Below are 27,863 nucleotides of genomic sequence, written 5' to 3' on the forward strand. Positions count from 1 at the left end.
TTTTTGAAAGAGGAAGTGTGCAAATGAATGGAGAACGCACATCACATGCTGGTTATCTCGCCAGTGTCTTTCTTTCACACACGTACTTGTGCGTGCGATGTATTCACTTCAGTACTCTGTATTAAACAATTTTTTTTTTAAATTATTATTATTCTAAGTAGTAGTAGTTTTATTTCAACAGGGTAGCCTGGGTAGTCATTTTAACACTGCTATTCTTAAGGGCCCTAATCACAAGTACAATTAAATTACAGTAAAAACACATACAGTACACTAAAGATTAAAATATACAGACAACTTAAATAAGAATATAGAAACCATCAATATAGCGTAAAATCCAAAAAAAAAATTAAAAATCCTAAATGAGTAAATGAAAACAAATTAGATCATACAATGGAATCGATGTTATAAAAATAGTTCTAGCAACACAATTAACGGTATGAGTATTATCACAAACACCACTAACATAGCACACACAAAATGTGCCCTGTCCTGTAACTTTCTAAAGCCATAGCTGGTTTGGTGGCACAGAATTAGTGGTTAGCGGTACATGTACATGTATGTGCAGTCTGTGTAAAAAACACATCCTTTTCGTTGCAACAAAAAAAAGCTCAGAGAAATGTATCTAGCCGTGTAGTAGAAATACATTAACATGTAGCTCTGACTGGTACACGTCAAGCTTTGCATGGGGGGATCACTGATGAGAGCCAGTTATGCTCATTGTCCATGTTTGCAAGGTTATTTAGGTCAAAATACATGTATATTTCACGTGTAATCTCAGTTGCTACAACTTCTTACAAAATGTTTTGCCAGTGTGTCTGAAAATCAACATAAGCATTAAAATCTTCTCAGTTGATTTTTCCTTGGGGTATGCATGCAAACTAATTATATAAGAAATCTTGCTTTGTTCTCAACTTAGTCAATTTTAACAATCTGCTTGTGAGACAACATACTTCAAAATTATACATTGTACTTCCTAAAAACATGACTTTGCGCAAGCAGACTTCCAGGGAATAGAGAATAGACAAAAGTTAAACAGGAACTTGGCCTCACAGGGCACACACCTTATGAAGCTCCTCAATCCTGTGGATGCTTGTGCCATTAGTTAACCGGTGGGAGGTATGGCCTTCACTTCCAAAAGTGCCCTTTTTTCTCCATATTTCACTTAAATGAGAAAGGCAGGAGGTTACCCTGCAAAGCGTTGGTGTTCCCCCAGCAGGATGTTCCCCAAAATAGAATTTTTTTTCCCTTTGTGGCTGGCATCTCTCTCATGCAACCACAACTTCCACAAGCAAGGGGAATAACTCAGCCAGTGGTCTTTGAATTTTTAACTACTGTACATGTACCCTGTCACTGTTGACAGGGTGCAATGATGCAGTGCTGTCTCCAGTATACATGTACCAAACATTCCCATCATCAACCAAATGTACAAATAACTTTTTGCCACCTCAAATTTTCTATTAAATACACACACACAAAGGGACTATAACCTATTTACTTCAGATTTAGATTGGGACACACGTGTCTCTACAGCTTAGTGTTAGAAACACAACCATTTGCCCCTTTTTGTGCAGTTAAAGAGCACGAAAACTGACAGAAACAGAATCCATTTTTTTCCTCTGAGCCATTTATGTTAATAGTTACCAAAAGAAGAAGCTTGACCCAAGAAGAGTCATTGAAGATTGAGTCACAGCCACCATACATGTATATCATAGGAAGTGGCAATCTTACAGTATGAACGATTTCTCAACAATTTTGGCAAGCAGGGCAGAACATTTAAATTTATCAGACGATGTGTGACAGTCAAGAGCATGGTCCCAAGATATGAGTACTTTTGGTGCTCCTTCAGCATGTCTAAAATGATTATTAAATAAATAAAAATGTACATGTACATTTATACCAGTATTGATAGAGCAGGCTTCCATGAACAGTGACCAACAGCCTGTAATACTGATCAATGTACACAACTTCAACAAGCATAATACAGCATATACAACTTGACCAGGTCAGCAAATCACCTCCAGCTAACATGTGTAAAATATGTTGGGCATTAAGTAACAAATATTCAGATACTATTACTAACTTATTAAAAAATGGACAGCACTATTGGCATGGGCGGAGATTCCTTGTCATATGGGGGATGGTATTAGCATGGCACATAGTCAGTGACTTAAGGGGGGGTTATTGATAATCCCCCAGGTCAAAAAGTGCCCATGACTATTGGACCGACTTTTGATCAAAATTACCCAAATCTGTTCGTACCCTGCACAAAGATTGCAGGATTTGTTTTATTTCTGTGTTTTTTTTGTGGGGTGACTGGGTGTCCTCTTTCATTCATGACGCATGCAGCCTATACAAAAACAACAACCCAGTTGTTAAGGCAAGGGTGGACCTGAGATAACTAGTCAGTAGGCCTATGTAGCATGCTCATTGGTTGAACAATCTACTTAGAAAAGGAAACTATAATTGTACATGTACTTACTTGGTCAGCTATAGTGAGTGCCCTTGCAGTCAGAAGTTGCCTTCACTGTTAGTATAATGCGCAACAGTGGATCAGGTTGTATTCTGCTTCCTGAACTCACCAATGAATAATACACAGCAGTGAGAAAGCATAGGACACATCCAGGAATTCTCATGCATGATGCACACAGATTTAATCATTTTGATCAGAATAGTAGTGTTGATATCAGTTGCTGCCTTCTTACTTCTTACTCTTGAGAAAAAATCCCATCAATTGGAGATTGCCACACACAGATCCAAAACAACTTACTGCTTGTTGGAACATATCCAAATGTCCAGTTTTACTATGGTGAGAGAATAGACAAGCTGAGATGGTTTCATTGCTTTGTAGTGTACTGTTTCTCCCAACTAGTTTTGTGTGTACCAAGGGGCATATTCTGCAAGTTGCAATACTCCACTTCGGAACTGAATGAAAATGGGTAATCCATATCTAGTTCTGCATTAAAGATATTTTACATGTGGCATTTACATGTAGCTGATGCTGTAAGCACTTACCATTTATTGCATAGGAAGTATTAAGTGTTGTCGATAGTCAGTATGTCCAAGCTGCACCCATCCTCCATGCACTCCTATCAAAACAGTACATGTGTGTGAACTCAATGATCTACCTACATACCAGTCTTTTATTGTCAAAATTGCCTTGATCAAATTGTCTTGACATCTGCTTTAAACTGACAAACCCTCCCTGTCCACTTTAGGCAGCTTGTTTCTAACAGGTGTGTTGAAATGTTGGCTAGATATCCCCTTACATTACAGAAATTGGTTTTATTACATTTGGAATGCTGGTTCAGAGGCAGAGAGCAACTGCAATAAATTTGTCAGACCTCCATCAGATTGCCATGCCATGCCAGGACTTTTTTCTGTCCAGTATTATCTTATTATATGGGAAAGTGAAAAGTTTGGTGCTGAATTAAAGTGTGCAAGATTGTTTGAGGGGAAATTACAACTACACCCAATTGACATTCCCAAGTGAAACAATATCTGGGCCTGTGGTGAATCTGTATTGGTATTCTAACTGCAGAGATAGGCTATGTACTTACCTCAGTCAAGATGTGTTGGATCAAAGGCCACCCCTGTGCCAACACAAGATCCAGTGTGCTTGTCAGGTGAATAATTCAGGAAACGGCTCATAAATGGATTCGTTACATCACTACCTGCTACAGAAAAAAGTGTTAGGTCAAACTTTTCATGAAAGCTGATTTTTCTGTTCCTTTTTATGAGTAGCTCTTAACATAACTTCGCATTTAGAGTGGTACATGTATATGCTTGTTTGCTGACATTGTACCTACGAAGAATTCACTCCTCAGCATTAATTTTCATCTGAGTTAAAGATGTTTCCCAGGATATTAGATTCCTTGGCAGCCCTTAGCAAGCATATTGTTAGCATTTGTACATTTATGTGCGAGGCATATTGTTAGCATTTGTACATTTATGTGCGAGGCATATTGTTAGCATTTGTACATTTATGTGCGAGCATATTGTTAGCATTTGTACATTTATGTGCGAGGCATATTGTTAGCACTTATACATTTATGTGCGAGGCATATTGTTAGCACTTGTACATTTACATGTATGTGCTACACATAAAAGATAAGCAATGGTAACTTGACAAATCTTTCTCGGAAAACTGTCAAGTATTTTGTTGATATTGTTTGCAGCACTGTACTTGTACAGTAGATCATCAGTTCTTAAAAATCTAATAAAACCAAAACAACCCCAAAAATGAGCACACTGTCTACCCTTAAAACCCAACTGCAACTTGTAAAAAAAATCAAGAATTAATCAAAGATTCCTGCAGGTTTGTTATCCTTCATCACTGTGAGTGATCTTTGTCTATAACCTGCTGTCCTCTGTCTAAGAGTCATAGGGCCTTTCTTATTCATAAGATATTGAATGAGTAATCGGACAGTTATCATATAAGCCAGTTTTAGCTGTGCTTCATGATCCTGTGGCACACGCACATGTGGTTGCATTAGGGGTTGCGTGATGTTTACTAGATCACCTCTGTCGACTCTATAAAGTCACAGTCAGTGATATTGATCACAGCAGGTGGACAGAAGACAAGAGAGTTTGAGTAAACTTCATTTAAATATTGCATTGCTGTAGTATAATACTCGAGGTACAGTGGAACACTGCTATCATAAACACAATGGGGTCCACACAGAATATACAGTTGTTTGATATAGCGATTTTCAGTCACGGGTGCGTGTACCCATTCCAAACTCAGGCCCACATACAAACATTTGCCAGCCTGCCCCACAAAATGTTTGGTATGAGGATTTCAGGCCCAAATTTACATGCAAAAAAAGGTAAGAATAAAAAATATTGAAATCTCTGCATTGTCTAAAGTATCTCTGTTCATTTTTCACCTTTCAGGTAGTCCTCATCGGAAGTTGAATCACAAAATGAAATAAAGCTTTCCTCAAGTAATCGCTTAAAAATTGCATGTCACACGTAGGTTATACTGGTTTCTGTTGGTGAAATAACACTTTAATAAATGGGCCATACCAGGAACCATTCTAATACACCAGCACTGCTGAAGACCAACAAATTGTCAGGCAAGCATTTTGAAAACAATTGAAATTAGTAAGACATTTATCAAAAATTTCTGGGCATCAAGTAACAAATGTTAGTGTCCATCTGCACAGTTATTTCCTGTTTTGGTGGTTTTTGAGCTCAAATTTACCAGATTTGTAGCAATTATCATGTAAGCTTTGTGTATCAGAGTCGCCAGTGTTGCATATACATACCCAGCAGGCAGTCTACATGGCTGCCAGCGGACACACATGGCATGTAACTCAGGCTACCCATGAATGATACAGACCACACTACATGTTGGCTGTTGTTCCATCGACAGTGTGATTTTCCTCAACGGTGAGTTATTATCAGTTATCTGAATAGGTTCCTTTTTATTCAAAACAATTTGTAATGTTCAGTAAAAGTGCACTAAAAATTCAGAAGCCAAGGGGAGATGTTCAGTATTCCCAAATGTTCAGTTCAGCAGTGCTTGTTAGAGCCACATTCCGCTGTGTATGGGTCTTTCCATGAAGGTGGGTCAAATTGTGTGACAATTGGATACATGGTAAAAAACGTGTTACATGCAATGTTGGTAATGCACATAACTCAACCAGCTGTTCTAGAATGTTCTGAGCACTGTGAAGATAAAATTAGCAACTAAACTGATGGCAATATTTTGGTGTCCGTACGTGTTGCATCTACAACCAGTGTTTCGTGAAACATGTCGGCTTGAAAACTTCCAAATGCTCTGAAACACTCTAGAACAGTGGGAAGATTTATAAACCAGATCAGGGATCACTTGTGTCTTATCCATACATGTGTCCAACTTTGTGTATCTATCCAACGTCATGGAATGACTCATATATGCCAGGGCCAAGTTTGTGGAATAGCACGAGTGACAAGGTGTCTTTGCAGCAGAATTTAACAGTGTCCTTTAAGGCATCGTCAATTCCATTTACCTGTCTTAGTCATTGCACTGCTGTATTTAAGAATACACAGTTTTCAATACCCACTGAATTTTCATCCATAAGCTAATCCAAATTTCCAGCATACAAAATGTTTTCAACCAAATATTTTGTTCCAAAAGGCCAAAACCCCTTTCAATAAAGTAGCAGTTCCCTTGACCTATGAAGCTTAATGTGACATTATTTTGTGAACATTTCTGCAAGAGTTCTTGGAAAGTTTAGGGAAGGCAGTTTTTAATGCTTAACCTTAACACCCCTCAATCTTCACCTGTTGGATTAAGGACTCAAGACTATTAGGGTTAGTGAAACCCCAGTGAAATTAACCACCTGGTTACAAAAAGGAACAGTTCCACCTACAGTAGCATGTTGATCAACTTAACACATTTAATTAGTGCAACAAAAAAAATGAGTCACAAGTCATCAGAGCTCCGAGTACTTTCAAATTAAAAATAACGCTGCACAGTGTAATAATTATAATAATTTGTTGACTTACAGTGTACGAGCACAAAGTCTATAATACACATATGTGATGCGATCTGCAAAACTCATTTACATTGTTATTGCATATAAACTTGCAATTATAAAGGTCACACTCTTGTTTTTTAGACATATTACATTTATGATTCTAGGTTGTCTTTAACATGAATCTAGATTATCTAGAATCCTGTATTAAACAGTTTGGAGAAAAGGACAGTGTCCTGATCAGTTTGAAGTTGACATGGACCAAAATGACAAAGCTTACATGTACATCACATTTTATTCAAATGGCTTTCCATAAAAACATTAACACTAGATCATGGAAGATCCCTAAACATGTTACCCATATAATGTGCTCTCTTATCAGGATGCCAAACTGAATAATACATCAAAACAAAAAGCTCAGCTTGTGGTGCGAACGAAAACAGAGTAAGTGAGACTCATTTTGTTGGATCTCAGTCACAAATGCAATTGAACATTTCAGGATGAAGAGGAGTAATTGTTGAAAAGAATTTAAGTTGTATTTAGGTGTATCTGTACCTCATCCCTGGTATGTTAAAACTCAAATTAATATCTTCTGCAAGCGGGATTACGTCAATTAGTGATGGCAATTCTCAGGCATAATGAATTAAGGCGAGGTCATACTTAGCCTGAAAATGAACACAAATGTGAATTTGTGATGTCAGATCAAATATTCCCACTACAAATTTGCTAAATTTGAACACATTTCAACTGCTGGAAATCTTTCATGACATCAAATTTGCTTCCACATTCACCGGTGGTATCAACCAGCCTTTACATGTTCAAATGGGACAACGCAGAACTCAAAGTCCCCATCAGGAACTGTCTTCCTTTATAACCCAACTGTCTACTCGACTCCGGCACACTCTCCTGTGGATGGCCAGCGGGTCCTGGCGGAAAGGTTGATTTGATACTCACTGGTTCTTCTCAGAACCACACTTCCTCTGAAGCAAACCTATAGCTCATGTAACTTCCACCATGTAAAGCTTCAAATCTTACTTAGTGAACATGCTGTTCAAGGAAAAATATTGTTAAAAGGTAAGTTGAACATGTAACACCGAGATGGAGTAGCTTTGAGGTCAAAAAAGTGTTAACATCCGGATCTTGATTGTACAGAGGAATCCAGAAGTTAGAACATTTGGAGCTTAGCCATCCTCGTACAGTTGAAATCAGTGATCAAGTATGACCTGAGTACATCAATTCGCTGATGTATCTGTTATATGGGTCCTTCAGAGCAATCCTTGCTTATGGGAACTCTGTAAGTATACATGTACTGTGTTGTAGAAGGAAGTACTCTATTCCTTACTGCCTTTTTTGTGCGTGACTCAAATAAGCATCCTGGGGAAATGATATGAAATTAATTTGCTCTTATTTGGAGTGTAAATTTTTTCCAAGTTTGATTTCCTCTTTGCCAATTAGGGTTCAGGATATTTACTCATTTTCCACTTCCGAGGTTGTCAAACATGTGAGAAATGATAAAAAAGCAACCTGAACTGTACAAAACCTGGTGATTTCATCCAAGGAAGGGGTTGTGGTGGTGTTGTTCACCCCACAGAAAAAATAGAAGCAAAACCAAAACTGAAACTGCAAACAAAAACACAGAAAAAGGCAAAGAAGTAAAAGATTTCACCAATTTTTAAATTTTTCATCCAAAAATTGTGGTAATCCTCTAGAAAACACCGACCAGGTAGGTACTTGTACCAAGAAAGCACTTTACAAAGATTGCAGTGGTTTCATTTCTGTCTAGGGAAACTTTAAGAGATGTTTTTGTTTCTCATTGTTCAGGTGGAAGGCAAGGCTGCAGGGTTGTAGCACTCATACCAGGTACTTGCACTTGAGTACTCTTCACAATTTGCAGCATACTTGTACTACTCTGTACTCTAATTTGCAGGGTTGTAGCACTCATACCAGGTACTTGTACTCGAGTACTCTTCACAATTTGCAGCGTACTTGTACTACTCTGTACTTGAATTTGCAGGGTTGTAGCACTCATACCAGGTACTTGTACTCGAGTACTCTTCACAATTTGCAACATACTTGTACTACTCTGTACTTGAATTTGCAGGGTTGTAGCACTCATACCAGGTACTTGTACTCGAGTACTCTTCACAATTTGCAACATACTTGTACTACTCTGTACTTGAATTTGCAGGGTTGTAGCACTCATACCAGGTACTTGTACTCGAGTACTCTTCACAATTTGCAACATACTTGTACTACTCTGTACATGAATTTGTAGGGTTGTAGCACTCACACCGTGTACTTGTACTCAAGTACTCGTCACAATTTACAACATACTTGTACTACTCTGTACTTGAATTTGCAGGGTTGTAGCACTCATACCAGGTACTTGTACTCGAATACTCTTCATAATATGCAACATACTTGTACTAGTCTGTACTTGAATTTGCAGGGTTGTAGCACTCATACCAGGTACTTGTACTCGAGTGCTCTTCACAATTTGCAGCATACTTGTACTACACTTTACTTGAATTTCCAAGTACTCATACTTAAAGAAATGTACTTGTACTCAGGCTGTAAAATACTACAAACCAAACTGTACATGAGCATCAAGGTATTCATACTTGATTAACATTACTCAATTAAAAAATCCTTTAACTTACCACGGCCATTAAAATATAACAATACAAGAATATCAACCCTCACAGACCGATCTGCAGTACAGTCCAAGAAATGGAGAGCCTAACACTAGCATGAGGAACCGTTTAGGTATAATGGCACAACATCTGTGGGCTTATTAACCAATCACAACCGTGAAACACTGGGTTATTGGTTATTCCTGGTCTTGATTTCAAAGCCTATTCTTGATTTTGAACCATCATCAGACGAACTGCTATCACGGGAAGCAGCTGGTACGCTTGAAAAGAGGCTGGTCATAGTGAATCGCATTATGTACCACACATTGCAGATCAAAGCACCACAAAAGGCGTCTTGGACCCAAAATTTGGGTATTCCTAAAAGTGGTCTCTTTATTACTTTGGGTGTTGCTAGGCTGGTGCCTATAGCCAGTGTTGTAGTCGAGTACTTTCCGAGTACCAACGTTCTCCGCAAAATACTGAACTGGGTAAGAGGGAATAAAGCCAGAGTGCACAGGCATTTGATGGTATATGTGCAAAGGTAAGATTACAAAGTAAATGTTAGACTTCAGACACTCCCAGTTGTGTAAAATTTAAGTTTTAAGGAGAAAAGTACTCGGAAAGTACACGGCCGAGTACTTTCCGAGTATTTTTAAAAAGTTAATTTTAATCAAACAGTGATGGTCTGAAGTCATTATGTTGCTTTATAATCTTACCTTTATGCATGTACATGTACCATCAACTGCCGATGTACTTCGGCTTTGTTCTCTCCTCACTAGTTAAATATTTGGTAGAGAACTTGGTTCTCAAAAAGTACTCGACTACATCACTGCCTATAGCTGAAAATTCCGATGACACACAGATTAACATAGGATCAGAATAAGAGTCATGAAAGCAGACTTCACCATACATGTTTTCTACGCATTACACAAAGTACATGTGTCACTGATGGTGAGTTGTATGTCATGTATGCACGTACATTGTACCGTACCAAATGTTGACTATCAGATTTTGAAGAATCTACGAATTTGAAACAGCTGCTGACATACATGTACATAGCTACCATACAATCACGTCATCTGTATCAACATTAGTACAGTTTGCTTCAAAGAGTAACAAGAATTTGTACAAAATGGAAGTACATGTAAATGCCAAAGTGCAGGTTTTTTGTTTAGCGAATTAGAAGTACTTGTACTCGTACTTGGAGATACAAGTACTTATACTTGAAAACCAGTACTTGTACTCGCTGGCAAAGTGCTCAGACTTTCATGTACTTGGATATCTAAGTACTCGGCAGTACTAACTCTGTACTCGGAAAAAGTATCTGACTACAACACTGTAAGGCTGCAAGGTTAGAACTAAATTCTCTGGAAGTGCTGTTTTTCGATCAGTCCAAGACCTAAGATTCATTAAATACAAATGATGCATAAAGTCTTGTTCTGGTGGAACTTCTTACGATAAACAGTTTTTCAATTACCCATCACAAACCTGTCAGAATTATCAGGTTATAAATACATGTTCTTTCAGTTCCATCCATTAGATCCATGTCCAGGGATACCACAATTTGATTTCAATGTACTGTATTCAAAGTTAATGACAGGGATTAAATTGTTGGGCAGATTCCTGGTTTAAAAATTAACAAAAGGGGCATTTACTGTGAAACTTAAATATTTGTGTTTTATTTACTACAAATACAATATATATATATATATTGATATGTTATATATATATATGGATAAAAGTGGCAGTAACAAAATCCTGTCTATTAAAAGTTTTTGATTTGGGTCCTGTACTCCCTAAAATAAATGAACTGATGGCCTAACAAGCATAAAATAGGCAGACATTTATGTGTGTCTCATGGGAGTGATCCCTTTGTTGATTTAATGTTCACAGAGGACAAGTCGTTAACATTTCAATAATAATAATAATGTTTTTTCTTATGGCTAAAAACATTGGTTTATGGCTGGTGCACTGGACACATTCTTTGCGTGTTTGACTAACCCATTTTTAACCTGTATATATCAAGTTATGGGCAGCCATGTGAATAGGATAAATTATTTCTCAGTTTCGGGCTAAAGTGAATACAAGATGTTGTTGAAGAGCCACATATTATTTTCACACTTGTTGAACAGCAGGTGCTCAAATTATCAATTGAAAGAGTAGCCAAGACTTCACTGTTTAATCTGAATGAGGTGGTAGTAAGTCTTTTTTCTTTTCAACATTCACACAGGCTGTTTTTACATACATGTATAGTAGAAGAATTACTATAAAATGCATTCTTACATCAGAGGTACACATATAATGTAATAGTAGGTAAAGTGAACCGAGGAACATGGCCAGGCTTCTAAGTTTCAGATCAAAAGTCTATTTTTTATGGTGCTAGTGTTGTCATTTTACCTCTTGTGGCAGAAAGTTTGAGCTACTGATGCTAATATTTCTGTCAATAATTTCATATGCCTCTGGCATTCCAAACAAATTGATGGAGGCTGTATCAGAAATGCCTGCAAAGGCCTTTTCACACTAAACAAATCTCAGGGTTGATGCAGGGTTGAAAAGTGGCGACGATTCACACTTGAAAATTTTTTAACCCAACACCAACCCTGCATCAATTCTGAGATTGATTTCAACCCAGGTTGAATTCAGCCCTGCTCTGGACCAGCATTAAGATTTTTTAACCCGGGTTGAAACTTGTTCGTGCACATTTCGGGGGTTGAACTTGCCCCAATAAGCTTGGTTTACATGAAACAAGAGTGAAACAATGCCAGGCTGAACACAGGGTTGAAAAATCTAATTTTCAACCAAGGGGGGTCATGGGTTCACCCAGGATTGAGTTCAACCCAGGTTGAGAGGCTGCAGTGTGAAAAGGCCTTATTCCTGATTTGTTTACTACTCAACTACAGCTCTAGTACATGTACATGAACAGTGTAGCATCTTTATAGGGATTGTGATGTATTCCCTAGGTAGTATTGAGCCCATAATAGATGTTGCCACAGGAAATGGCTTGATTGATCTAATTGTGTGCTGTCTGTCAATTGATGGCTCGTTTATCACACATAACGTAGGAATTGATTTCTCATGGAAGTATCTGGGCCACAAGAATCTTCTTTTTTCTGTGGATCACTGGTACTGTGCATGTAGAATTGTGAATATTTGTGTCATTTTGATTATGAATATTTTAATCTGAAGCCTAACTTTAAATATTTCATTCAACTTGAAGCCTCATGGCATGGTGAACTTCCCCCTCCTTCTGGGCCCTGGGGTTGACTGTTGATATCAGCCTTGCGTTTGACAGGTGTTGCACACAAGCTGAGTGTTAAAGTTTAATTTAAAGTTTAACTTAAAGTTTACTTTTACATGTCCTCAGGTCTCAAGCTGGGTTGAAACTTGAAAGATACTTTACAAATACAAAACAGCACAAGTTACCATAGTAAATGAAGAGTTGAGTTTTGGTATCCTGGTAATTGTAAGCTTGAAATTTAGATTTTTTTTGAGAGGAGTATAAAGACTAGTTCAAACATGGTATGAAAGCAAGCACAAATGTGAAACTTACATTAGGTCAAATATTGATGTTGTAAATTTGCAGAAGTTGAACACTTTTCAACTTGAGCAACTTTTGCTGCTATGTTTTATAGCTAAAACATTGCAATGAACTGGCCATAACATAAAGTACAAATTGAGTATTCCATTCGATGTGAAAAATCAGGCATCTGATCTCTGGGATGACAAGAATAAATGTAATGTATTTTATTGTCTAGGTTCCTGGATCCTCTTACAGTACTTCATTTTTAATGGAATGTTCATTTTATTTTCTCTCCGGGGGTCCAGTGCTTTACCTTGTCGAGCTTATCAACTAAACTTGTATCTGGATTAGCCTAAGCCCATCCAGTCATATTATTTGTAAATCTCAGCCATGACCTGTGCACTGTCCGAGTGAGAAAGATGGAAAGAATGAATCACACTGAATTGAACTAAACGGAAAATGTGTGCAATTTTCTTGTTTTTTCATGCAAATATACAGACAGTCTAAGGTAGTAATATCAGAGATGTCAAGCCTATATGCAAGGGTTTGCTTTGCAGAAAAACCAAAAAGCCATTTGTGTTGCGTTGGCTTTTGCTCGATCTATTAAGAAAACTATTTGAGCTGATTCTATGGGAAATCTCTGTCGTGTGCCAACAAGCAGTTTACGCAATTTTGGGTGACAAGTTGAACTAGACAAGTCAAGGTGTGTTGTGGCAATAACATCTCAGTACACCGCTAACTTCTTGCAGTATTTGTCATGATTATTCGCCCGCTGCTGTTGAAGTAGCAGAAAGCATTAACACACATGTACATTACGTCTCACATTGAAAAGGATTGATCTCAACAAAAGGCGAGCACTGTCACCAACAGAGTCTTTCTCTCCATCAAACTTTCATCTGTGATCCTCGGATTATCGGCCAGTGGATTATCCAAGGGAAGAGAAAGAGTGACATATGTATATTATGCTCTTTCATACAACATTTTCATGTTTAATCTAGCACTAAATATGCACATACACGCTACACCAGCCAGACATAAATACTGTCTGGCACTGTCAAATCAGTAGAGTCATTCAGCAGAGCTTTTGCAAGGCCATTTCACCTCTAGAGTTCCAGAATTTATGAGCAGTTGAGAAAGATGCAATGGTGGCATCCACTTCTACCAGACTCAGGCAGTTTAACTGCATGAACTAGGTCAGTGTCAGCTAGACCTGTACAGACTTTTCTATTGTACATGTAAAAGAGTGGCAGTCAATGTAGATATGAAGTACTGGGAGAGAGGAAATTTTTTGTAGTCATCAACAGGGAAGTCCTTGTGAAATGCTAGATTGATTTAGGATTGACTGGTTATGTGCTGTGTACAGGAATATTTAACAATTGTTGTCTGCTGTGACGGGTCCATGGTGTTTTGTACACCTGAGGGGGCAAATGGCTGTTGAGGTGAAAAACAATTTTGTTATACCATGGTCATACATGTAGATTACACTGGAATGGTCTTATGCGTAAGAGACGCTTATTTAATTCCTAGTTAAATAAAAACACTGAGATAAATTTAAACTCTTGAAGAGCAAATTAGATATTAAATTACATTACAAGGCAAATTATTGATTACGGTGCCCTTTTTTGAGCTGTGTTTCATTTTTGTTTTCTTTTTTTGGAATAAGACAAATTGGGATTCATAAAGCACTATTTTTTAGTGAAAATTATTTAGTGAAAATTCCATTGAAAAATATTTGCAAGAGTGAAGAGCAAACTTGAAGGGACAATGACATAGGCATTTTATAGCATTGGAGTGGCAGCAGAAACAGCAATTAGAGTTTATGCGAGCATAGCTGGGTGCACGCAGGTCATAGTCAGATACCAGCACCTGCGAACGCGCACAATGCTACAATGCCCCCACACAGACAATACAATGATCAAAGCGTAGTACCAGTGCGGCTATCCATAGTTGCACCCAAAGTTACAGGATTGCAATGCAGTGGACTTGCCACATTGACAGTGGGAAAGATCACCGTTGTCCATCATGTTTTGTAGCCCACCAACATTGCCGGTGGCTCGATTGTAAATGATACATGTACATTTGTGGCTTATCATGTGATCAGTTCGCGACCAATAAAAATCCACTATCTATGTCTGCAGTATAACAATGGAAGTTGTCTAGTGATGAGAGCTGAGTGAGGTCTGATGATACACACATAATACACGTCTATCAAGCCTGAAAAGAATTGTGCATTCAGTATTAAATTCATGCATAGGCAAACATCAGCAGGCACATGATGAACTTGAACAACATGCTGAATACCATCACTTCAGTGTAGATCCAAGATGTTTTCATCACGCTCTAATTTAACCCAATGTAAATTGTACAAGGTACATAAATGACTTACTGGGCCATTGCAAAACATTGAAAGTATCACATGTTAGCGACTGGCATCAGGATTAGATTAGTAACAGTATGTTTGGCCCTGTGGTCACACAGACCTGGAATCCAAATATATCTGGATATGATATTATTGGATAGTGCATATCACTGTATCTGCTTTTTTGAGGGCAAACAAATAAATAGTGCTCAACTCCTAGGTCTATTACGGATACACAGTAAACAGGGGTTGGGGTTGAAGCGGGAAGTGGTTACTCCAGGATGTCTTGGGTGCAGGATTGAAGGGTATACAAGGAGCCCACCAAGCCAAGGTCTTAAATCTTGCCACCAGTGTTGATACAAACTGTCCTCAGTGCCAGCCATTGGCCAGGTCCGAGGAACGCAGTGCTAACAGATTTTTGACACTAATGATCAAGTACTGTAATTTGTAATACTGCTTTGCAATGATCATTAATAAAGTAGACCAAGGAAGAATCAATTTGTCACATGATATAAGCAAACTGTTCCAAAAAAAGGTTATTACAGCTAGTTCAAAAGACTTGTCTCATTATCTGGAACAGAGTGGAAGCTGAAATAATACCCAAGTGCAAATCTGACTTCCTCTCTTCAGTATGTCACAAAAAGCAAATGAGCTTGGATGTACATGTATGTGACCCGCTCTGCAAGAAAGGGTATATTAAGTTGTGCAATGCCAAAACACATAATGGCTTGTTCTATTTGAACAGGGCAAAATCAAAATGTGTCCAAAAAAGTGATTTTGTGTTTTTTTCCTTTAATATAATATTTGTATAATATTCTATAATATTAATATTTTTAGAATTTGTGACTACAAACATGGATACTGATGAATAAACCTGAAACATTGATTATTCAGTAAGAAATCCTACATAGCGTTGTGTTTCCAAGTGCTACACTTTATGAGCTTTTTCTCAGAAATGGCTTTTCTTGAAGCCAAAAAGGCGGATATGCAAATGTCTTTCTATCTCTGGAATGCAGCACACTATAGGGGTCATTCATATATCAAATTGTAGCTTTTGATGAACAGAATCCAGCCATATAAAAAAACTCTTAACTGAAATCGGAATCTTGCTACTTTGTACCCATTTTTCTAGAGTCGGTCACATATTTCATGTTGAGAAAGGCACACGGGGGCAGGTTATATTGATGACCACCTCTAAGTTAAACCTATTTTATCATTAGAAGTTACTCTTATATTGTGTTGCTGAGAGCTGGTATCTCCCCCTTTCACAAATGAAGACTGAATCTGCACAGCTTGTGTCTGGCGAATGCACTTTATAGCTGTGTCTGTGGTCTTTGATTGATGTTCCTGTTCTCACCCGGAGCCAATATTGGACAGAATCTATTTAGTCTGTTTTTGATCATGCCTTCTTTTTTGTGTTTACACCCAAGTGCAGTAGAGTGATGACAGGGTTATCTGCTAGCAAGTAGTTCCCTGCTGTACTGCGGTCCATATGCTTTTTGAGGGTGAGGCAGGAATGTTTATCATCTTTAGGGAAAAACCTTAGATCTTAGCCACTGTGGGGCTGCCGGAAACAAGGTGCTGGATGGCCCACCAGGACTTCTTGAGAGAAACTGGGTTGAGTTGGGGTCAGGATGGGTGGCAAATTCACTCGAAACCTTGGAAAGATTTGCCTGCATTCTTCACTACTTTTTGGGTTGTGTAAACAATTGATTTGCTTTGTAAGCAGTAAAGTGTTTGAAGGTTTCTTACTTACTGCCTCTTTAATTGACCGTTGTCAGATGTTGTTGAGATCCCCAGCTGTGGACAGTTTTCTAAAAAAGATCTAAAATATGATCAAGTTAATGAACCTTTTGGTAACATTGTAGAGTAACTCAATGCAAGTTCCAGTAGACATAAATTTCAATTGCTCATGAAACCCTTCAATCTATGAAATATTCCAGATTGCTAAAACGAATATCTTGATAATTAAACAAAAAAGGTGTTCCTGCAAGATCAAGATCATCATTATCAACACCCAGCAAAAACATGCAAGGACAATCAAATCAGCTTAAACTCACTAGACTTATTCCCATTTGAAGTGGATTTGGCTTTGAAAAGCATATCTTATGGTCTCTCATGAAAAGATGGTGTGATTGTGAATTGTTTGATATTATTAACATTGTAAAAGAGAAAAAAAATATTTACAGTAACAACGGTAGATTTCAAAATGTTTTCAAGTCACGAAATCTTAATGCAGAAGGTCTGTTCTACAAAAGCTGGCAATAAATTGTCCTTTAGACAAGACCAATTTTTAATTAAAAGAAACACTCATTAAACATACATTTTTGGAAAGTGCATGTATTTCAACTAAGGAGTTTGAATGGTACAGAATTAGTTTTTACATCTTTAATAATTTCAGCCTAAACTCATTGATTTTGATATAGATTGTAAATTTAGAATATGCTTTTATTGTGAAAAAAAACTCTTTTAGTAGTTGTGACCGGTACATCATAATCAGGAATAAGTCACTGAGGCCATTTTATGATGGCCGAGTAAAGTGGGGATGTGGGTAAAAATGTTGAAAAAATCCATGTGGCAGTTGCTGTATATTTTGGAAGTGTTTGTATGAAAGTTTACCATCAACACACTTGTGATATGTACCATTTGAAAGCTTATGAAATTCTTTTTCTGACCATGTACATATCTCAAAAAATCAATTGAAGACTTGTTCCTGATTTCGATGTGCTTGTGCCACAGGTTGTGTTTTTAAATGGTATATTGACATGAGTGTCAGAATCAACTTGATCTATAATATCATTTATCTCCTTCAACTTCTATTTCCATCTGATTTAACTCTCCGGAAATTTAAATGTTAAACCTTATTCTTCTCTGGGTCTGTGGTGTGATTTGTGAGCCTACCAGTTGCAGATGCAAACAAAGAGACAGCCCTAGAGAGAATTATGATTTAGGAGAAGCAAAAGAATATTGATGGCACCATTGGTATCTTGGCCCTGGTGTATGCTTTGGCAAAGGGCCCTTATAAAACTCCGTAAATTTCAAAGCAGAAAATGTAGATAGAAATGGGCCACATTTGCAGGGAGCAGAAGGTCCTGAAACAAATTTACGAGGTGGTGAAGAAACATACTGCCATGTTGTTGCTTACAGTTTACTTTCACTGACCAAGCCTTCTGGCGTTTTAGATCTGTATTGTAAGAGATATTTCTGGCGTTCCAAGTGAAATGTTGACAGTCGTTTCATTCTGTTATTAGATATGAGGCAGCCGTGTACAATCAGGATCGAACAAGTTGGCATGCACTTGGGTTTTTTAAACATTCCATTTCATTGTGGGAAAAATTAGTCAGAATGTATATGCATAAGCTGTTTTTTATTGCACCAATAAAATTTAAATCAGAAACTGGTTGAAAACAGGAGTACAAGGAGATTTTGACTGGCTTTTATTTGTGTGCTCCCTTCTAGTCTCAACAAGAGTTGCTTTGACACATGCCGATATCCCGTGAGCCCATCTTTTAATCCGTTTTACCACCACAGTGCTTCTGTTTTGTCATCCACTGTCTCAGTATTGTTAGTAACCATGGTATCACCCGTCAACCCATTTCTTTTCAGACCGCCTCCTATCACACAGCCTTAGCTATCCTGAGATGGACATGTTACCCCCCAACAAAAATCTTTCCGTCTTTTTTTTTCGCCATTTCTTTTCCTAATCCTTAATATACACATACCACTCCAACTGCTGTACTTTCTTGAATGATGGCAGCAGTATCATTCTACTCAATAAAGCCACTCTCATTGTCCTGTTGTCCAAATGTTTCATTAACTGATCTGACTCGATCTTTTGTGTAGAGGGTTTGGGTTTTTTGCCTCCCCCACAGATCCAACTCCATTCTGACTTTATGTCCTTGGAGAAGGATGAGGGATGAATGGTGGAGATAAGCTTCACTGATGCTCTCAATTAAAGCATTTTTATCATTCTAGCATGGTTATTACTCGAGTGGCAGCTAAAATGCAATGGCTGAAGCTTGATGGAGGGTACAGGGCATGCAGAAGCAATGGGACGGTCAGGGAATGACTGGCTCTTGTTCTTTTATACATGTAAAGCATAGAATGGGAATTTTATTTATCCAAAAAATATGAATCTTTCTCCAGTTATGTTAAAACATAGCTTTTGTACATATTTCTCTCCTACTCTTACGTATAAATTGGTCTGTTACTTACATTTTACCGTTGTTGCTGTCTTAGATAAGGTTTGTGTTGATTTGTTTGTGTTGATATATTTGAAAAAACCCTTCTTATTACTAACTATTTGATGGTATAAATCTATCACAAGAAGTTTATATTGAGGAACCACCATGGGTGTTGAGTAAGTTTAACTTGTGGTAAGGTGCATAGAAACGCATGGGCTGTTTTGCATGTGTATCATGTCAGAAAGTTTTTCTCTATTAGATTTTTTGTAGACCTAAACACAGTTCCATATTTGGTGCTATATTGTACTGGTACTCTGTTCATTTCTTAAGTTTAGGGAGGTGTCTCATAATCATAATACTTAACTGGAAATCAAGGATGCAAAAAATCAACAACGTTCGCTTCAACTATACACTGCAAGATCTGGTCTGGTGTTGTTTATTGCCAGCATGACAAGTTTATGTAAATTATGCATGTATATGATGGGAGGGTAACACAGTTTTATGGGTCAGATATGTGAAGTTTTTATTTATTTATTTGGGATGATGCAGTGACTTGAAAAGTCGTGTCTCCTGATGTGAAACTGTTGCACAAAACAACTCTACAGAGGGCAGCAGATAGAATACATGTTTCTTGCCTCTCCTTGATTTAGGTATTAGGTTTCTGAATTCTGATTGAATTAAACAGAAAAACATAATCAATTTTGCCCATGAGTGCAAACAAATGGCCAAAAAAACACTAGTATGAGGGCTCACATGGAGGAACATCTTACAACAATGCATGAAAATAGAGCACCTTTATCACTTATTTTACAAAACATAACAGTAGTTCCTTTGTTTTTTTAAGGTCAATTTGAAAAAAAAAATATGAATCAACATTGTGGCAGTCTGTCCCATGCCAAATAGTTGACATTTTGGAACTTGCAAAAGGGACTTAATGTTAAATGATGATGCTGTGATACATTCAGAGTGGGAGATGTACTCCTCCATAACCCCTGAACGAGAAGAAATAGGGTGGAGCCTGAAAGCACTTGCCGAAGAGAAGTCCTGTGTGGTCATACCTTATTGCTACTTTGTTGTCTGCACACAGAGGGCTTATAGTTAATACTGTCTGAGAGTTACTTCCGGTTGGGAGGGTCGTTCTTTTATGTGATGACTAGGCTGCTTAAAATACTTAACAGAACCTGTAGTGCACAGGATTACACTTATTTATCCTCTTTTCCTTCTATGATTATTTGTCCCAAAGGGCTTCACCCAAAACTCTGTCATTATTTTGGGAAATCTGTTCCTTTTTTCTGTGTTTAATGGAAGGTATACTGACATGACTACAGGCATAATTCTGTAGTTATTATAACTCTTCATGATCATGTTCATCTTGTTCACTTTTGGGGAAGAACTACCAGGGATTTTTTACAGCTTGTCTAAATTGTATGACAACATGCATGCCATGCATTATGGTTTTGTTTGTATTCAAGGAGTAGAGAGAATATATTTAATATAGTAAGTATTTAATGTATAGCAAAAAGCTACTTTTTGTTGAGTAGCTAAGCAAATAAGAGCCTATGTAATATCAACTTCCACCTGTCCAACTATCTCACTGTCCACATCCATATTGAATGTAACAATTTTTGTGGTGCTGCAAGTAGACTCCAAGGTCTAGTATGGGTTCAGTTTTAAACAGTTTGGTTCAGGGTTGGATGTAAGTAAAGCACATTGAAACATCAATATGCTCACTAGAAGTGTGCTGTAGTTCTTTCACACAAGTACTGTTACATACATGTAAATAACATTCATGAATCTCTCTTGCCCCATGCACAAACAACTATATTTTCAATATTTCTTTTCCTTACTGTTTCCCAAACTTTATGTGGGAAATTAAAATTCCAAGGAAAGTTTTGAAACTGTGGGACATCTGACATTTGGCATCACTTTTCACCAAAGAAAGCAGATGTGTATGGACCATGCATGGAAAAAATTATTGAAGGATATGTTAAAAGGAATAAACATATTTGGTCAGAAATGCTTTATTGTTGTATCATTTAGTGATTGGACACAGTCCAGTCAGTCACTCTTTAAAATTATTAAAAAAACGTTTGTTTGTTTCTTTCTTTCATTCTTTCTTTTGTCTTTCTAAATTTTACCATCCAGACATTCTGTGCAGCTGCTCTCCTAAACTGTTTAACCCTTAAAGAGGCGGAGGGGAAAAATCCATCTGTCTTCAACATTTTTGGGGGTTGTCATTGCATTGCATTATTTTCTGAAATTGAGCCTTTGGGAGTTTTCAGAGGAACTCTTTGCGGTCATTTTGACAGCAAATCTCTGAAAATTGAACATTCCATTCTTGGGTAGCATGCATTTTTCTGAGACAGGTCAGCCAAAACTGATGGGCAGGTGCATATATAGTGGGGATGACATCAGTGCTTGCAATTTTTGAAAATTGAAATCAGTTTTGTTTTGTTTTGTTTTTTTAACTAAAATCAGAGTTTAAAATTTTTATGAAAATCAGAGACAAATTGGTGCAATTATTTGCCAAAACAAGCTAATTATCTGTATTTGTGTTAATTTTTTTTTTTAATTTCTTTCGCGAAATTTGAATTTAAATTGAGAATTACAAATCAAGTACCATAATTTGATTGAAATCACAGACCACATTAAATGTTGTCTAAGCCCAGGTGAAATGCATGCAGTAGAGCACCTGCATGTACCCGCAGAGAGGACTGTTCCTTCAGAGATACAGGTACCAAGGGTACCGGACTCTAAGACTCTAGGGTTTAAAAACTTGGAGTGCACAGGAGATTGTGAGCAAGAAACTCATACCTAATAATCAATTAGTGAAAAATATCTTCAACCATATGTACCGTACGTGTGTTAATTTTATGTGCCATATGTACATATGAAGTTCAAGTAATGGTATTTTACCTGGCTTTAATGAGTGCAAAAAGCAGTCATGTTACAACAGGTTTGTTTGTGATCCAGCTCCCTTGTAATTTATAGAGTAGTGACTCAGGCTTGATTAAAACTAATTCACTTCAGCAAGAACATTTTATGTACTGGTTTTGGTTTCACCTCACAATGACCAACATTTCTAATCCTAATAGAATACATGTACATGTGTACTTTTAGATAAAAGGTACACGTAGATGTACACTGATACTTTACTTTATTCCAACCCATAATTGGACATTTTCAGAGTACCAAAAATGGGTCACTTGGGAGACATTCCCATAGGAATGTGCAAAATTTTTCAAATGTTACCGTCGCATAATTCAATATTCCCTAATCCGATCTTAACCAAACTTTGCATGTTTTCCTTTCAGACCCTAATCTATCATCTCTCAAAATGTGGACCAAAAAATTCTCCTCCTTTTGGAAGTTGGAGCATTAGGGAGACGTTGAAATGTCTCAATAATGACCGATGTCTCCCGAATGTTGAAAAATTTAACACAAAATGTCTCCCAAGTGACCTATTTGGAAATATTAAATAAAGTAAAATAAAATAATGATTATCAGTCCTTTACATGCAATTCATTCACAGAATAATAATAAAAAAGTGATTTGAATACAGACAAGTTTCTTGAACCATGAAATCCTGCCAAACTAGATTGTGTGCCTCAGGTGCTGTGAGTCCCTCTGGTGTGACATCACCGTGATTGTTTAATTTTGGTTCCTGGTATTCAGACTTAGGGTTGAAAATAGTTACTTTTGATTTAATGATATGTACACGTATACATGAATATTCACAAAGTAAGAGTCTGTAGTTTAAATTAAGTTCATAATCTAGTTAGAAATGTTAGAGTTGTGCTTTCTTGTACAATGTGAGTCAAAATGGTTAGAATGTTCTCTTGGGATAACCACAATACATGTATATGAACGATATGTTGCAGTCTAAGGAATAAAATGTATTTTTTTGTAAAAATAGTGTTCAATTTCTTTTATCCCTTTTGGCTTATTTTTCATTTTTTTCTTTTGTCTTACAGTGCATACTCATCCATATCTACCTTTTCGAGAGCAGCATTGTATCCTCTTAGATTTAGAGGAGTTGGAGAATTTGTAACTTTAATCTGTGTAATAGCATTAACTGAAAGCAATCATTATTTACTGAGAAAATTACCCTGGACTGGCACTGACTGTTAAAGCTTTAATGTCTACACATCCACTGAGTAGAAGTCTTTCTTGGTTGCTGTTAGCCTGTTAGTTTTGAAATAAACATGTACTTCATAGTTTGATGTTCCAACAGTTCATGGTAAAAATGAAGTGTGTCAAAGATCATTTGGGAACAGCAAAAGCACATGTAAGGTCAGCCTTATCAACATGGCCTTACACCAACTGGCATTTTAGGGCTTTGTTTTTGAATGACCTTGCCTTTTTGAAATACCAAACTGGCACACTCACTCAGTACTCACTTTTGACTCTATTGTGAGTCTTACAGAATGTTACTTTTGGAAGTTGAAAAGGAGGGGTCCTTAAAAGTCTTAAGCTCAAAAGGTTTTTTTTTTTATGAAGGGGCTTATGTATCATAATGCCAGCTTGGTCCTTGATCTGTAAAAAGTTGAAACTAGAGAACCCATGAAAGCATTTTTAATTACTTTTTGGCACAAATAATCATCCCTTTGTGAACTTCATGGCAAAGTAAATTCAGTTTGCATGGCTTACCTGTGTAATTTGTATCGAATTTGAATATGCATGACACAAATATTGAGCATTTACAAACAATGTTCTAGTATTTACTTAAGAATTACTTAATTTTTTGTACAACAAAATTATTTGTGACCCATTGGAGTCACAGAAATTTTTAATGCAAGATGCTTTGTGCTGCAGTCCAGAAAGGCTTTCAGTGATGGTTTCAGAAAAACACAAATAGTGTCAATTAGTTTTGTGACAGTCAGGTTGGATATAATTCCAAATTTCAGGATAGCACATGCAATTGGTAACGGTTTCATCATTATATTGCCAAAAAGAATTTTTCATCTTCACAAAATAATGTTTTGTAAAAAAAAAATCCCTTTAAGTAGTCCCTGGAACTTTTTTGTAAACGCTCAATGTATGTATCAAGCAGTTTTAAATTTGATATGAATTATTGGTGCTGAGCCAGCTGTTGCACAGAACGATAATGGCAAATGCTTGATTGAGCATGTGTTGTGGTAGCCAATCTATACAAGAGTTGATAAGTCTGGCTAAACCCATTAAATAATTTATCTATGGAGGAGACTTTGGAAAGGAAGGTTCATTAGGGAAGTGTTAATTTCAATACTCAATATATCATGTTTGCTATGATGATGATCATGGTATTTAATGTACAGTGCCAAAATGACAAGGCAGACTGCACTAGCCCCTTCAGTTAACTCTGTCAGTTGTGACTACTGAATGTGACATCACTGAAATTTGACAGTGAACAGTCGCATGTATGACACTTTCTCACTGGGTATCAATAGCAAACTGCATGTTTTATGCATGTCCAGTATACATAAAAAGTAGTAGTTTATTGTCAAACAGATTTTACAATGTGATTTCCAAATTTTCTCCCTTCTTTTTTCATGCATTCTGCATCCGAACATTCAAAAAAAATATTCAGATATTCTGATATTTGGCACAGCCTTACAGTTGAATACTTCTTTCAAGTATCAAGAGGATTATACATACATGTATACACACATACAAATGATACATGTACATCAGAATGATCATATACATAGCACCATAAAAACTGCCTGTTTACAATATATTGTTGACCAAATATTTTTGGATGAACAAAAAAGATCATCTATTGAATATAGCAATTTATCCCCCCCCCCCCATTAATGAGGTAATAATTGGTAACATTGAACAATGCCTATGCCTTTTGAGTTCAACTCTTTGATCTTTCAACAAGTTTGCAATGTAGGTCAAATATCAAGTGGTATACCGTGGTATGATATCCTGTACGCTGTACTCCTGTTTCAAACAGGAAATATTAATGTAGCAAAACCTTGTTAGCTCCCCACACAGGTCTCTTAGACTTAGTGACTTTTTAAAATCAGTATCAAGTAATAAATTTATTTGGGGGCACCAGAGCTGATGAGTTTATCTTGCCTCCTCTCTTGCCTAATTTGAAATGCACCTTCACTGACAAGGAAGAGGTAGACTGATGGGATGTTCTTCAACAGGGCTAGCTTGGGCATTTACCTGGTGTACACATGAGATTATGCATTCAAACAGACTTAACTTTTGTTTGTTCTTTTCCTATCCATGTTCATGGGCCACTTTCAATGACTTGTGTTAACTCTATCAGCCTACACAATGAAATTATTTCATTATTTTCACTTATTTTAACCACACTAAAATGGCAATTATTGTCATCGGTTATCTAGAGGGATGTTGAGTAAGGACAAGAAAACACAGTTTGAAATTTGTTAATGCCTAAAGTTATATTTCTCAATGAAAACAAAAACAAAACTCATACAGGTACATGTATATGCAGTCAAATTTGACCTGACAGTTATGAATGTTAGCATGACTTTCTTTGATTATTCAGGTCCTTTTTTTCCACCAGGAGGTACTGACATTTAACAGCCATTGATATGTTGGTACATGCACATGTGTGCACTCGTACTTCTTTTCAACTTGTCAGTCTTGACCAAGAATTTTGAGGTTACTGCTTTTAGTTGACAGTTTGACATTAGAATTCATTTGGAAACGGTTTCAAATATAGTAATTAAGTCTTACTTTAAATTCCCTAGGCTTCAAAACCAACCCAATTCTGGAGGAAGAATTTAGCTTCTTTGATTAAAATTAGTATATTAGTGATGTCACCCAAAAGCACCAATGCATTGTAGCATAGAAGTACATGTATTTTGTTGAGGGACCACTTTTATTGCCGGCTGGTTTATTATATAGTGTTTTAAGCTGACCATGTGATGGACTCTTGACCAATTGGATGGGTTAACTACCTTGGGTATTACCGTAATGTTCGAATGTAGGTGGCAGCTTATATTTTGATTCTCACAATGAAAAATGTCCCTGTGGCTTATATACCAGTACTCTGCGCGGCTTCAACATTTGAAGAATAAGTCAGTCATTTGAAGAATAAGTCAGTCATTTGATAAATAAGTAAGTCATTTGACGCTGTACTGTGCCTGAGCACAGCCTAGCCCAGCTTACATTCACTCTACTCACATGTTGAAAATTAAGGACACCAGTCCAGAGGGGTCCTACTAGACCTCAGAAATGTACCCTAAGTACCATTCAGACCTCACAAATCGTGTCATGCCTCTGTTTGTTTTTGTCTGTTTTATCATTGTGTTGTTTAATTTATTTCATGCTGCATGGCCCATCCAACCAGGACCCTCATCCAGCCCGCCCAAATCGGTAATTTTGAGGACTTGGGAAAGTTAAGGTATATTAGCGACCCTCGTTTGTGCACTGCGTACACTTGAAGATTATTATTACACTTGAAGACGAATATTATATGTACCCTGCCATACCCATGTAGTTTTAGCAACAAGTACATGTACATTTACAGGGCTTACATGTATGTCTCAGCCCATTTTCCAGTTTTGTTTGTTATGACTGAATGTGAAGGAAAGAGGTGCGATGAGGGATGCTAAAACTGAATGTGAAGGAAAGAGGTGCGATGAGGGATGCTAAAACTGAATGTAAAGGAAAGAGGTGCGATGAGGGATGCTAAAACTGAAAGTAAAGGAAAGAGGTGCGATGAGGGATGCTAAAACTGAATGTAAAGGAAAGAAGTGCGATGAGGGATGCTAAAACTGAATGTAAAGGAAAGAGGTGCGATGAGGGATGCTAAAACTGAATGTAAAGGAAAGAGGTGCGATGAGGGATGCTAAAACTGAATGTAAAGGAAAGAGGTGCGATGAGGGATGCTAAAACTGAATGTAAAGGAAAGAGGTGCGATGAGAGATGCTAAAACTGAAAGTGGGCTTACATACACATACATTATCATTATTTACAAATCAAAAGTACAAGACTCACCTAGTAAAAAAGGCTTCCAATTTTCAAAGCCTTGCCAAAGTGTTGCCCTGCATTACACTCAGAGAAATTCTTCAGAGGACCCATGGTGTGTATATATGCACACAGTTTGAAGATCTACACAGTGCACTACATGCAATCACAAGAGATCCCTGTTTCAAATAAAAGTTGATCATATTACCACTTAATGAAAGGAAGTGTTTGGTAAAAGCCAGCTTTGTTTACTGAGAGTGCACTGTCATTTTCTTCCTGGAGACAGAATTCTGTGGACTAGTTACTCTTATTGCCTCATAATTCTGTATTTATGAACCCCTAAAAGTCTAGTCAGGTCAGCAATTACTTATGCTTTTGAACACCCCCACTTTTTGTCCAGTTGACGCCTAGTACTAAATAAAACGTCACATGCTGTGTTGAAATAGTCTCTGTAATTTGTCAGTGTACACATAAGCCCTTAAAAGCAAATTAACTAAGATGAGGTCCTGTGTCTCCTTGTGGTGTTGGGATTGTAATATATTTAGAAGTCCTGAGATATTTCACATCTCGTAGGGAATCTGCCCACATCTCATACAGATATTGGGTAAGATGTCATCATGCAGTATTAGCTTTTCTGGTACGTAATTGCTTTTCCCACTTAATTGTGTTTGCACTTGCGTGGTTATCTCAAGGGTGTTATCCTACATTACTTAAGCGTACTTTGAAGGCGCTGCTTTGAATCGGTGTGACTAAATAAAAACCAGAGTACCT

At 37.2% G+C, this 27,863-nt stretch overlaps 1 protein-coding gene and 1 long non-coding RNA gene across 2 annotated transcripts in view; one reads left to right on the plus strand and one right to left on the minus strand.

The window, feature by feature from the left end:
- Window positions 1-1,413: 1,413 nt before the first annotated feature.
- Window positions 1,414-27,234, minus strand: LOC110977171 (uncharacterized). Its single transcript, XR_015425351.1, has 5 exons — window positions 27,123-27,234; window positions 3,558-3,674; window positions 3,013-3,086; window positions 2,480-2,569; window positions 1,414-1,851 (listed from the first exon to the last, which is right to left on the minus strand). It is a non-coding gene; the product is annotated as an uncharacterized LOC110977171 (long non-coding RNA).
- LOC147798961 (calcium uptake protein 3, mitochondrial-like) overlaps window positions 4,898-27,863 on the plus strand; it is a 31,445-nt gene continuing 8,479 nt past the window's right edge. The window contains exon 1 of the mRNA XM_087137216.1: window positions 4,898-5,391. Within this exon, the coding sequence (XP_086993342.1) occupies window positions 5,331-5,391 (61 nt within the window). The 5' untranslated portion in view covers window positions 4,898-5,330. The remainder of the gene's footprint in view (window positions 5,392-27,863) is intronic.

Source organism: Acanthaster planci, linkage group LG05 (genome assembly GCF_054643075.1).
Source record: "Acanthaster planci isolate LZ-2023a linkage group LG05, COTS_SCS, whole genome shotgun sequence".
Taxonomy (NCBI): Eukaryota; Metazoa; Echinodermata; class Asteroidea; order Valvatida; family Acanthasteridae; genus Acanthaster; species Acanthaster planci.